Raw genomic sequence first — 13,352 nt, forward strand, 5'->3', positions numbered from 1 at the left:
TTTCATTTCATTTTTGAAGGCTCCAACATGCTTGCATGCGTTGACCTTGGACACTTAACCCCTAAAACACGGCCATTGACAGCCGACCCCCCAGGGTGGCGGGGTAGGATCGCAGTCTGAGAACCTGTAGGAAAATATTAGCCAAATATCAGAGATTAACCCTAAAACATTATACTTGGTATTGCAGATAGTACTTACATTCAGCTTTCTCCAGAGACAGGTGTTGAGCCTTCGTGGACCAATAAGGACTTGTGGAGACTTGCAAAGTTGGGTAACAAAATCTTCACTTTCACACCTCCAGCAACCCGGTTTCCCCTCTACCACAGCCTCATTCTGTCACAGTAAACTTTATACTACAACGTACAGGTAGTTTGGAATCCGTATTTGTACAATAAGCACTGAAAATAAGGCTAAAATCAACAAAGCATACGGCCGACATGCAGCGCGGCGGCGGTCTTCCCGTCACTCAACAAACATTTCCATTTTCACAGCTAAAAACACGTATACTACATTATTTTCAATCATATTAATTCCCAAAAGATCACCACGGCGCGCTTTTATTCTGCCTTACGCCCGTCACTTTATTCTCGTTCCTGTCGGCCACTCGCACTGACTCGGAAGAGCTAGAACTCGCCATAGTGTCACTGTGAAAGCTTGCGGTAAACTGATGCTAAACAGGGGCAAACTGCGCGAAAAAAAGCTAGTGTGACAACTGGGGAAACAAGCGATTCCTATTAGCATAAACTGCTTGTGAGAGGAGAGAGCAGATTTACAGTTCTGAGCAGTCAGAGCGCTGCCATATATCACAGCCAGGCTGGCCGGGCCGTGGTGGGGGGGAGGGGGGAAAAAACGCGATACTTGGCAACAATGTAGGTCAGTAGTACAAAGGTCAAGTATGCTTATTGTAGCTAAAGGGTGGTGGTACTGATAGACAATACCAGCTGGAACATCCTTGCCCGCGTTTATTCAAAATTAACTCGAATCGCAAACGCGACGATCCCCCATTATGTCCTTTTTGGCAATCGTCGCAAACGCGACGCTCCGCGTTTCAGGGGTTAATGGCAGCTCTCCATGCTGTTCGATCTATGGCAGCCTCCCTGTTCAGTCCCTTAACCCTAAGGTCACACTTAATGACATCCCATGTCTTTTTTGGCCTATCCCTCGCAACCCCACCCCCAATTATAATGCTTTTCACTTCCTTCACCCAATTACCACTCCCCATCCTCTACACATGCCCAAACCACCTCAATCTACCTCTCCTCATCACAACACCAATACACTCCAGTCCTGTCCTAGCTCTTAATTCTTTGTCCATCATAAATCCAGCCCCCCAGACCTTGCACGCAGGGATGCACTGCACATCCTCCGAATCATTGTCATTTCTGTATGTTTGAGCCTGCGAATACCCTCTTCCTTTACTGACCAGGTCTCACTACCATACAGCATTACATTCCTAACACATGCTGCATACAAAGATCCCTTGTCACATAGGGATGGCCCTCTCAGTACGGTATCAGGAGAGGCAACAGCTCCCTGAACTTCTTCCAACCACTTATCCTAGCCACAGAGCTAGCTCCAGCCCCAACTCCTGCACATAACATATCTCCCAAATAACAATAATCTTCCACACATCCAAGGGACTCACCAGTAAGTTCAATCCTTTCACACCTGACAATCTCCACCTGCTCTCCCCGACACACCGCACACATAAAATCAGTATTATCTCGCAGTCTATCTCTAATACCACTACATCTCTTATGCATCCACTTATCACAAACACTACACAGCATGGAATTACTTCCCACACCCTTATGGCAAACTGCACATGGCCACTCTTCCTTTTCTTTGACTGTACCACCACCAACCCTAGATATTATCACTTTTGTTTTATCTGCATTTACTCTTATGCCCTTGTGCCCCATACCATCACTCCACTTCCTAAATCTTTCCTCCTCCCTTTCAGTCTCACCAAATCATCAGCATACATCTCCCTCAGAAGTCCATTTCTGAAGTAACATGAGAGGGGTTCAAGTACCACGACAAACAACAAGGGACTCAAAGCTGACCCCTGATGCACACCAACATTCACGGAAAACTCATCACTTAAATGTCCATTCTCTCTTACTTAGGTGTGAGCACCCACATACATGGCCATTCCCACCCAAACCCCCCACTGTAGGGGGTCACCTTGACGTGGTGGTGGGGCTTGAAGCATGGTTGGCAGTGCCACCTACTTGGGAGGCAAGCCTACCTTTGTAGGGTCCGGCATTTGTCGGCCTTGTGGACCAAGCACCCCCTACATCACTGGTAGAGGAGGCCTACTGGTGATGTCAGTCCCTGCCCATTTGCCATCTAGGGCGGGACTGTTGCCTCCCCACGTGTTTGCCGTGCGTGGCGTCCCGTAATGCTGGGAGACGGGAGTCCTGGAGGTTGAGTGATGCTGCATGGTGCGCCCTGCAGCTAGCAATACACCTCTTTGGTCCCTTATTCTGGCTAGACGGGTGGCCTGGTTGGGCCCGACCAGGTCAATCGGCTGGTCACTGGCTAGCCATCCAGGCTGGTCACCTAGTGGCTTTAGGGTCAAGCGGGCACTGGGGGACCTGGTGGCTCCTAACGTCCTGGAGTCACCCTTGTCAGGGTCCCTTGGTGGTTACCTGCGTATACTTCCCCACTACCTCTGGGGTCACCAGTGGTGCTTTCCCTGGCATATGGCCTCCCCTTGTTGGGCTCCATGGTGGGTGGAGGGGTGGGGGAATGAAGGTAGTTATTTTTGATTATGGCTTCATATAAAATTTCATCAGCTGACGACCCTGGTTCCGTCCCTGACCATCCTTCAGAGTCTCCCTCCTGTGCGCCTCATGTGCCTCTGGCTGGTGAGGCCCACATTGCCACCTTGGAACCATACCTGCCTGGTTCCAGTGGTTTGCTGTCAGTGGCCACTACAAAGAAGAAGAGCCGGCAACAGACAACATCTTGTGGACTTGCCCGTGAGGTCCTGCCAGGTGTCTATGAGAGGGTTGATTTCCCAAGGTACTACACCATTCGTACTTTGGATGGTCAGCCTATTGGCAATTTGGATATTTTTACGGTTCATCGGCGCATTATGTCAATCTGTGGGAGAGAGCCGAAGATTTCACCTCAGGGGGATGGTAGCCTACTAGTGGAGGTTACATCCCCTGAAGAGGGTTCCCGGCTGGCTGCCCAGTGTAAGGACCCGGATGCGCTATTTACTTGTGTCCCTCATGCTTTTTTCAATCAGAGTCGAGGTGTTGTTTTCTCAAAAGACTTACTCCGCTACAGTGAAGAGAAGCTCCTTGAAGAACTCCAGGTCCACAGGGTGGTTAAAGTGGAGAGGTTTCGGAAGAAGGTTGATGGTGTACTTACCCCAACTCCATCCTTGTTGCTGACATTCGACTGTAATGTTCTACCTTCATCCATCAAGGTGGCTTGGTTGTCCCTTAGGGTCAAACCCTTTGTACCAAACCCACGACGCTGCTACCACTGTCAGATGTACGGGCATGTTGGGCGAGTCTGTCGTCGTTTGCAACAGGGCCTCCCAGTGGTGTGTGTCAGTTGTGGAGAATCCACTCATGCAGGACAGGACTGTCCTGGACCTGTTTGTTGTTTGCACTGTGGCGAGGCACATCCTGCTTCATCTAAAGACTGTGCCCGGTTTTGCTTGGAGAAGGAGATCCTCCTCATCCGTAATCGTGATAAAATAAGCTTTTCTGAGGCCAGGAGTAGAGCCATGTCATTTGTTTTCCGTAACGGAGTGTCTTATGCGTCAGTTTTGTCCGGTCATAGCCGTCCTCATCGTCCTGTCCAGCAGCAGACTCGAGTTCCTCCTGTTGTGTCAGCTCCTATGCCTTCATCTGTTGATACCATGCCAGTGCAACAATCTCCCGCACTTGCGACGGTTGCCGCTACAGTTCAAGACTCGACCTCTACATCTATGGTATCCCCTAGTAGTCATGGTGCACATTCTTCATTTGCTAAGCGTCATCGTGGTTCCTCAGAGTCTTTGAGTCTTGAAGATCCTCCAAGCAAGGTGTCGGTCATGGAGTCCACATCCTCTGTAGTTAGTCCATCTGTGCAACAGCCCTCGGACCCTGCTTCTGGGTCTTCGGGGGCTTCTGGGGTGTCAGGTCAGTCTGGCACCTCTTCCTCCGGGGAATCGGATGTTCCTCCTCCGGTTACCTCTGAGGATCCTGTCCTGCCCCCTCCACGTTTGGAGGCCAGGACCCCAATCCCTCCTGCTCGACCTCTTGGTTCACTGGGGGCCCCGGGCAGAGTTCGGAGTAGCTCTTCCTCTCCTGTTGGGCAGCGATGGGTATCTGTGAAGTCTCCCAACACTTCGCAGACCCCAGGCCCTCGTTCTAGCCATGCTGCTGCCCGTGGCAAGCCCCTTAGTGGGCGTATCCGCATTCCCAAGAAGATTGTCTCCCAGGGTCACTCAGTGGTTTCCACTAAGTGACCCTTTCTTTTGTGTATATAGTTCCTCCATTTTAATATTTTTAGTATTTTTTTATGGTTTTCTGTTTGTCCCTCTCCCCTGCCCCTTTTTATTTCAGTAGTTTTAATGGCTAATATTATTCAATGGAACTGCCGTGGTTTACGAGCCAACTGGGAGGAACTTCGTTGGCTTCTGGCTGAGTATTCACCTGTGTGTGTTTGCCTACAAGAGACAATGGTTGGTGATGCTGCGCCTTCCAGTCCACCTGGTTACCAGGTTTTTTATTCAGATCCTCTTCCTGGACAGGGTCATGGTGGGGGTGTGGCTATTCTAGTACGCAGTGACATACCTTTCACTGATGTGAATCTTAACACTCCACTGCAGGCTGTTGCTCTCCAGATTTTCCTTCCCCGTCGTTATACTGTGTGCTCTTTGTACCTCCCTCCTAGTGCCACTATTGAGAGGGTTGATCTTGAAAATCTTATTCGTGCACTTCCCTCACCCTATTTCTTGCTGGCTGACACGAACAGTCATCATCCCCTGTGGGGTGGCTCCACAGCTGATGCTAGAGGTACTATGTTAGCCTCCATTGTGGAGGACATGGATCTGTACATTTTAAATTCTGGTGAAGTTACTTACTTCCATAGTCAAACGGGTATTTTTACTTCTATTGATTTGTCTCTGTGCTCTGCAGGGGTAGCCCTGAATTTTACATGGGCTGTGTTACCAGACTTACATGGCAGTGACCACTTCCCTGTTTTATTAAGATCGACACAGAGTGCGCCTCGGCGTCGTCTTCCCCGCTGGCGCTTGGGTAGGGCGGTCTGGCCGGTTTTTGAGGAGCTGTGTTCCCCGAACCGATGTGTGGAGGATTTTGTCAGCACTGATGCTGCTGTTGAGTATTTCACAGACTTACTACACTCGGCGGCACTGCAGAGTATTCCGAGAACAGCTGGTCACTTTCCTTGCCGTCCAGTTCCCTGGTGGACTGATGAGTGTGCTTCTGCTGTTCGGGCTAAACGTGCTGCTTTCTCCCGACTTCGTCGTCACCGAGGTGACCCTGGTTACTTAGCGGCATATAGGAGGGCCCGAGCTCATGCCCGGCGGGTTATGAAGGAGGCTAGGAGGAAGTCTTGGGCATCATTTGTTTCTTCAATTTCTTCACAGACTCCTCTCACAAAAGTGTGGAAACGGGTGAGGAAGATTTCAGGGAAATTTCCTGTTCCCTCTCCTCCTGTTTTATCTCATGCAAGTGTGGTGGTGGCTCATTCTTCGTCTGTTGCCGAGATATTTGCCACTCATTTTGCTAATGTCTCTAGGAAGGACACCTCATCCCCGTCGGCACGCCGCCGACGGCACCTGGAATCTTTGGGCATTAGTTTTCCATCTACTGCGGAGGAGTCGTATAATGTTGCTTTTTCTGCTTCTGAACTTCAGATGGCATTGTCGCAGTGTCGCGACTCGTCTCCAGGCTTGGATGATGTCCCATATGCCTTCTTACACCACTTGCCTGATGCAGCCCTTCATTTTCTGTTGTCACTGTATAACAGAATTTGGTGCACTGGTGGGTTTCCAGCCTCATGGGGTGTTGCTGTGGTTCTCCCCATCCCTAAGCTGGGTAAGGATCACTTGCAGGCCACTAATTATCGCCCTATCTCGCTGACATCTTGCCTTTGTAAGGTCCTCGAAAAGATGGTGAATAGTCGGCTCATGTGGTACTTAGAGAAGGGTGGTTACTTGTCTCCAGTCCAGTGTGGGTTTCGGAAGATGCGGTCGACCACAGATGCTCTCCTTTCTTTAGAATCTTCCATCTGCCAGGCTTTTGCAACTAACCAGCATCATATCACAGTGTTCTTTGATTTGGAGAAGGCGTACGACACTTCCTGGCGTCATGGTATATTGCAATCTCTTTATGAGTTTGGTCTCCATGGGCAACTCCCCACTTTTATCCGGGAGTTTTTATCTAATCGTTTTATTCGGGTCCGAGTCGGGAGTGAGTTGTCTACTGCACGTCCCCTTGAGGATGGTGTGCCACAAGGGAGCATACTAAGTGTTACCCTTTTCGCAGTGGCAATTAACAGTGTTATTTCTGTGCTCCCTGATGGTGTTCGTGGCTCTCTCTATGTTGACGATTTATCAATCTCTGTCACTGCCTCACGGATGTCAATGGCAGAAAGGAGGATGCAGATGGCTCTCAACCGTGTCTCTAGATGGGCTGATGAACGAGGTTTTCGATTTTCCTTCAAGAAGACCGTTGCCATGCATTTTTGTCGCGTTCGTGGAGTCCACCCTGACCCAAACCTTTTTTTAGATGGGTGTCGTATTTCGTGTTTAAAGGAAACCCGGTTTTTAGGGCTGATTTTTGACAGCCGGTTGACTTGGGTCCCTCACTTGAGGTACGTAAAAGCTGAGTGTCTCAGAGCATTGGGTCTCTTGAAAGTTTTAGCGCACACATACTGGGGAGCTGATCGCAAGACCCTCCTCCTCTTGCATCAGTCTCTGATTTTATCCAAACTTCATTATGGATGTGAAGTTTATTCCTCTGTCTCAGAAGCCCGGCTTCGTATTTTAGATTCCATACATCATGCTGGTGTTCGTCTCGCCACTGGGGCATTCCGATCTTCCCCGATTTCGAGTTTGTTGGCTGATGCTGGTGTCCTTCCTCTAGACTTGCTCCGCTCTTCCCTTTTGATGAGATGTTGGTATCGCTTATCTCGTCTCCCAGACTCCGTGCCCTTTCTCAAGGTCTCTCAAGATTCTCGGTCACCTATTTTTGCCACTCGGCCATCCTGTCCAAAGCCCTTTGGTTTCAGGGTGCAGTCGATTATGTCTAGCTTCTCTGTTCCTTCTGTGCCGATCACTCCCCACCGTGTCCCGAGGGTGGGCTACTGGCTTCTCCCCAGGGTGACATTTTGTCGTTTCTTCTCATCCAGTAAGGCCTCCCTTCCTTCTCAGGTTTTATTTTCTCTGTTTTTAGAGCATGCCTCTTCTCATGGGGACTCCATACCAGTTTATACTGATGGATCTAAGTCTGATGCGGGTGTGGGCTTTGGTGTGGTGTTTCCCACCTTCTGTCGAGGTGGGAGCCTCCCTGTGACTGCTTCTGTTTTTACGGCTGAGCTGACTGCTATTTTATTTGCCCTTCAGATTCTCTTCACTCTCCCCCACACTGCTTTTACTGTTTTTAGTGACTCACGAAGTGCTCTTTCTGCAATGGAGTCTTTTAATCCCTCTCATCCTTTGGTTTTATCCATTTTAGAGTGGCTTTTCCTTTTAGGGCGTCGTGGACGTCGTGTAGATTTCTGTTGGGTTCCAGCTCATGTAGGAGTGGCAGGGAATGAACGAGCTGATCAGCTGGCCAAGGCGGCAGCGGCTCGTCCCCCTCTTGCACAGTCCCCTCTGTATCGTCTGCCTGCTGCAGATATGCGCTCCTTTATTGCCTTCAGGGTTTGGTGCTGTTGGCAGGAGCATTGGGATGCTGTGGGTGCCAATAAGTTGCGCTCGATTTGCCAGAAAGTGGGCTCATTCAGTTACCAGGGCTTCCCTCGTCAATGGGAGACTGCTTTGTGCCGCCTCCGCATTGGCCACACCCGTTTCTCTCATGGTTTTTTCATGGAGAGGGCTCCTCCTCCATTCTGTGATGACTGTCTGGTTCCCTTGACTGTTCGGCACCTGTTGGTGGAGTGTCCTAGTCTTGAGGATTTGCGGCGTCGGTTCCTCTCTGACCACCAAACGGATGGAGGTGTGTATCATCTTTCCTCCGTGCTTGGGGAGGATGCCTGTGCCTTGGGAGGGGCAACCCTCTCCTTTGTGAAGGAGGCAGGACTTCTTAAGGATATTTAGAATTTCTCCTTTTTTATTGTGTGGCTTATCCTCTATTTTTTTGTTTTTTGCTTTTTACTTCTTTGTTATACGGCGGCATATGACCCTGGCAGTTGCGCCGCCATGATTATTATTATGAAAAAAAAAAAAAAAAAAAAAAAAAAAAAAAAGCCACTCCTCCATCCCAAGCTTTCTCATTGCTCATTTCACCACCTCTCTTGGGACTAAGTCAAAGGCCTTCTCCAGATCAATAAAAACAAAGTACAGATCCCTTTTCTTTCCTATATATTTTTCCTGAAGCTGTCAAACAATGAACATGGCATCAGTGGTCCCCCTGCCTGGCATAAAACCCAAACTGCATCTCATAAATATTCAATCTTTCTCTAAGCATATTAGAACTCTCTCCACTGCCTTCATTATCTGATCTAAAAGCTTTTACCTCTATAATTTCCTCTTTCCAAGGCATCACCCTTGCCCTTGTACACAGTTACAATTATGGGTACACTCTTCAGCCAATCATCTGGGACAATCCACTCATATGTAATCATATTTATCAGGTCAGTGACTAACCATCTCCTGAGGCATTCAACATTTTAGCAGTCAACCCAGACAAACCTGCTGCCTTCCCACCTACATCCTGCCTATTGCCTCACTCACAGTAGCCAGCATCAATCAAAGGCCAAAGGTCAAACACTGGATCTGCTGGCTCCAAACCTTCCTTTTCCCAGTCAAACTCCTCATTCAACAACCGGCTCTCTCCATGCATCTTTAATATCCCCACTGTTCACCACTACCCTTCCTTCATCATTCTTCACACACTGCTCACTTATAATATCCCAATTATCCCTCTTCACCTGAAACAGAATCTAAAAGTGAATGTAGGAAAGAGTAAAGTTATGGTCTTCAAGAGAAGTGAAGTCACTGAATGTACAGTGAGGTTGGATGAGGAGGAAATGGAAAATGTGAGTGCATTTAAGTACTTGGGTAGTGTGATGAGTAAGGATGGAAGTTTGGAGGGTGAAGTGCTTGAAAGGGTACAACAAGGAAAAAAAGTTGCTGGTTCTTTGAAAGCAGTAATATCAAACAGGGAAGTGAGTTTGGAAGTTAAAAAGTTGCTGCATGACAGTATTGTAATACAAGCTCTAACGTATGGCTGTGAAACTTGGACCTTGTTGGAGGGACACACAGTGGAATTGGGTTATCTGAGAGGAGCATGTGGAGTCACAGGGAGAGACAGACTGACAAACAGGGAAGTGAAGGAGCACTGTGGTGTGGATGTGGATGTGATAGGAAGCATTAGGAGAAACACAATGAGGTGGTTTGGCCATGTGGAGAGGACTGAGAGCAAGAGACTGACAGGGATAGTGTATGTAAGTGAAGTGGAGAGGGGAAGAGGAAGAGGGAGGCCAAGGATGAGGTGGAGGGATGGAGAGGAGAAGTATATGAGAGAGGGGGGGGCTGAGCTGGGAGGAGGGCAGTGAAATGGCAGGGGACAGGGCAACATGGAGGCGATTTGTTTGAGGCCACCCCTTACGGGATTATGGTGTCTGGCAATAGACTGATAGACATACAGTTTACTGCCTTAATACATGTATTTTCAGTGACCCTTGCTAGTACAGTATGTCAGTACAGTACAGTGCAGAACTGTGCAGTGAATGATACTGTACAGTATATGAGAATAGTCCGTGAAACTATGTCAACAAAATAGACGTCCACTGTTATGAGGAAGGACCTGCTTGTCACACCTGGCATAAACTGTGCATTTGGAAACATCTGCAAATGGATGTCACTCAGCTTGCCAAGGTACTCATCAGTGGTAAGGGGAAGGGAGAGTGTGTCAATGGTGTGCTGAGCATCAGCACGAGCACTCAGACCCATCACTGCAACCTGTATCTCCCATGTGAACTTCTGCCCATATTCCGAAGCCACAATTTCAGCTGCTCTCTCATACAATGTCTCAGTGTCTGTCATGGATAGAGTGAGTATGAGTTCCCTGTGGTTTTAAAAATATTGTAATTATGTGAACAATTTTAATCCCTAATTATAGCTTGATTAACAACAGCCATAACAAACTCTGACATATAAACAATGGCCAAAATAGTGCAAGTTTTGACAGAAAACAATAATTTTAGCACCTAAAAACAAGAAAGAAAGAAAGATGAAAATGGATCTTATGGATCATCTGTTAGGTAGAAGGCGACAACCATCATCTGCTCCTTTGACGTGGTGCTGCCTATTTCTTCCTTCACCTTTATCATTCCCTTCTATCTCTGTTCTCCTCACTTCCCATTTCTCCCATCCTCCCTGTCACTTTTTATTACTCTTCTTTCCTTTTCAGGTGGCTTTACATTACATGACAAACCTAATGGTTTCCGGTAGGCCAGAAAACCATTTACAGTGCTGGGTGGTAATCATATAACCAACTCATACGTGTTCCCTATATGTCAACAAGTGGGTTGGCAGAGAGTTAGTGCCCCTTCCCATACAACAACTAACACAGAGACAAACACCCCTTATGGGATTATGAAGTCTGGCTATCGACAGACAAATAAACATGTTACATGCAAGTTCAACAGGAATACTGTTTTTTTGGTATGATGGTTAATAGGCAGCAGCTGCATCATGCATAACAGATAATATCATATCAGATGTTTGGTCAGAATTACAACCTTTGCATCAGCACCTAGTCGCTTATCCCCTTCACTTTAGAAGGGAATCTTAATGATTTTATCCAGACCTTGTCTTATTACATTATTATTTTTTTAATGAAAGTAATTTGACATTATTGGGGTAGGGCGAGGGCATTTACACCTTTCTGCTTGTATTCACTTATTAAACCTACCTCAGTTTCATTGTCTTTGTATTTCATTACTACTGCTGTTGTTCCTGTGGCTCCACAATATTTCATTAATTTGTGCTGAATACTGTCTTTTCACTTCACCTTTCTTAGGAAATAAGACTTGCTTAATCAGTGTTAATTACGAGAAATCACAACACTAACACTTCAAAAAAAAAAAAAAAAAAAAAAAAAAAAGTGTTCAAAAAGCAATGGAGATGTTTCTCGTTCTGGAGATGGCAGTAATGAGCTGGGCAAATATTAATCAGTTTACAGTGGCCAAAAACCAAATTCACTAAAAGTAGGGGGTTGGTATGTCATCATCATAATCTCTGATGCCTTGTTTCCTCCTGTTTGATCCTTGTTCTCTAAACAGGTGATAGCCATGATGGATGCAACAAACTACTGAAAAAGAAGACACTTACCAAATCGGCACTGGAATTACCAAATTGGAACTTTTAATGACAAAATACTGTATTTTTTATCACCATACAGATTAATGCAAACCATATTAACTGGAATTCAGTCAAGAAAAATTGAGTTTAATTTAACTATTAATGAGAAATCTGGATTCAGCACAAAAATATGTTAAACTTAGTGAAAGGGCTTCAACTTTATAATGCCCACTCGCCTTGCCAGACTTCTGTTTACAATAACAGAATAAAATATACAAATAAATGTACTGGCAGTCATATCTGAATCTATTTGCTGATATTTTGATAACTGTTCATACTTATTTTCCAATGTACCTTTCAAGGATTTGTGGGGTGTGCATATGGTCTATAAAAAAAGGGCAGTCATGCAGCCACTGGGATATTTCTGGGTGACTTGGGTAAACTCTGTCATTAAAGTAGATGATGTTCTTTGTACTACTGTACTTAGAGAGTTTATGATACTGAAAGTGTGCTTAGAACAGGTAAAGAGAGCAGACATTGGGTCATGGCGGCAGTGGTAAAGAATCTCATGGCTGTATGATTAAAGTTAATGCAGGTCCTTTCCTAAGGGCCCTATATCAAAACAGTATGCTAAAAGATTAAGTAGGGAAAGATTTCTCTTCATTTGTAGGGGTTGTTCCAAACTTTTTAAGGGGATGCACTGTATGATTTTTGCAAACCCTATAATTAACTATTCATAACAAAGTTACCCTGTACTTGTAAAAAACACAAAATAATGTAGATAATTTATGTAAAATATATTTTAACATTCTAAAATTACAATGCAAGTACACAATGCGGATAAATTATTTGTTATTAACATGAGCTGTACCTTATGACGCACAGGTCAGGGCAAGCTCAGGCCCTGCTCTGCGCTAGTGGTGACATGCACCATCATTGTTTTTAACAGTAGTTAATAGTAGGGTGAGATCCTCAAACTTTTTTTTTTTTTTTTTTATGCGAGGAAGAAGGAACCAAAGTCCATGAGCCCGCAGCATGCTTAAACCACTATTATATATTATCCATGTGTTAACTGAACATCGGATGTTCAGTTAATCTATCTATAGCATCTATCTATAACCAGATGCCATAATCCTGCAAAGGGTGGCTGTTTGACTTTGAGTTAGTTGTTTTATGGGGAGGGCCACTCAAGTCGATCCAATCTGGATATCAAAGTAAGCCACTGGGCTCAAGCTGTGAGCGGGAAGTACTGTAGTCTGTAACCCACAACCGGTGCTAAAATGTCTGTCCGCCTCTGTACTGAATGATCAAAGTCACGCGCTTGTCCTATCACTCCCAACAAACCTCCAGCACCAGAGTAATATGACTGTAACCCGCAAACGGTGTCAAAACGTCTGTACGCATTCCCCACCGAATGTCCAATAACGTGCGGCCACAGGGATGAGTCTTTCCCAACCACCACCTTCATCGAACACAGACCACAAGCCATAAGTACATGTTCAGCAACAGCGACCATCTGCCTCTCTACCGAACGTCGAAAGTCCTCCAGTCATGGTGAGTTGTGTTTCCGCATGGCCACTCAATATCTAACAGACCGCAAGCCACAAGTAAATGTACAGCAAAAGCATCCATCTGCCTGTTTACAGAAGGGGAAGAATCCTGCCCACAGCCTCGCTTTTCCCCCCCTCCTGTCCCTCCTCCATACCCTCCTGGCTCCCCTCTCACTCCCTCAGTCCCTACCCTCCTCCGTGGTGATAACACTGACTCAAGAGTTTTCAAAGTTTATTGCGATTTATTCGACTACTATTGATCGTACCTAAATTCTGAAATGACCATAAGAAAGTTC

The 13,352-nt window shown here is 46.4% G+C and overlaps 1 protein-coding gene across 1 annotated transcript in view; it reads right to left on the reverse strand.

Moving 5' to 3' along the window:
* LOC145403992 (pseudouridine-5'-phosphatase-like) overlaps nucleotides 1–13,352 on the reverse strand; it is a 244,218-nt gene that overhangs the window by 202,071 nt on the left and 28,795 nt on the right. The window contains exon 2 of the mRNA XM_080275599.1: nucleotides 10,021–10,239. Coding sequence (XP_080131725.1) covers nucleotides 10,021–10,239 — 219 coding nt within the window. The remainder of the gene's footprint in view (nucleotides 1–10,020; nucleotides 10,240–13,352) is intronic.

This window comes from Coenobita brevimanus, chromosome 62 (genome assembly GCF_032717465.1).
Source record: "Coenobita brevimanus isolate Jiangsu-jjx chromosome 62, ASM3271746v2, whole genome shotgun sequence".
NCBI lineage: Eukaryota > Metazoa > Arthropoda > Malacostraca > Decapoda > Coenobitidae > Coenobita > Coenobita brevimanus.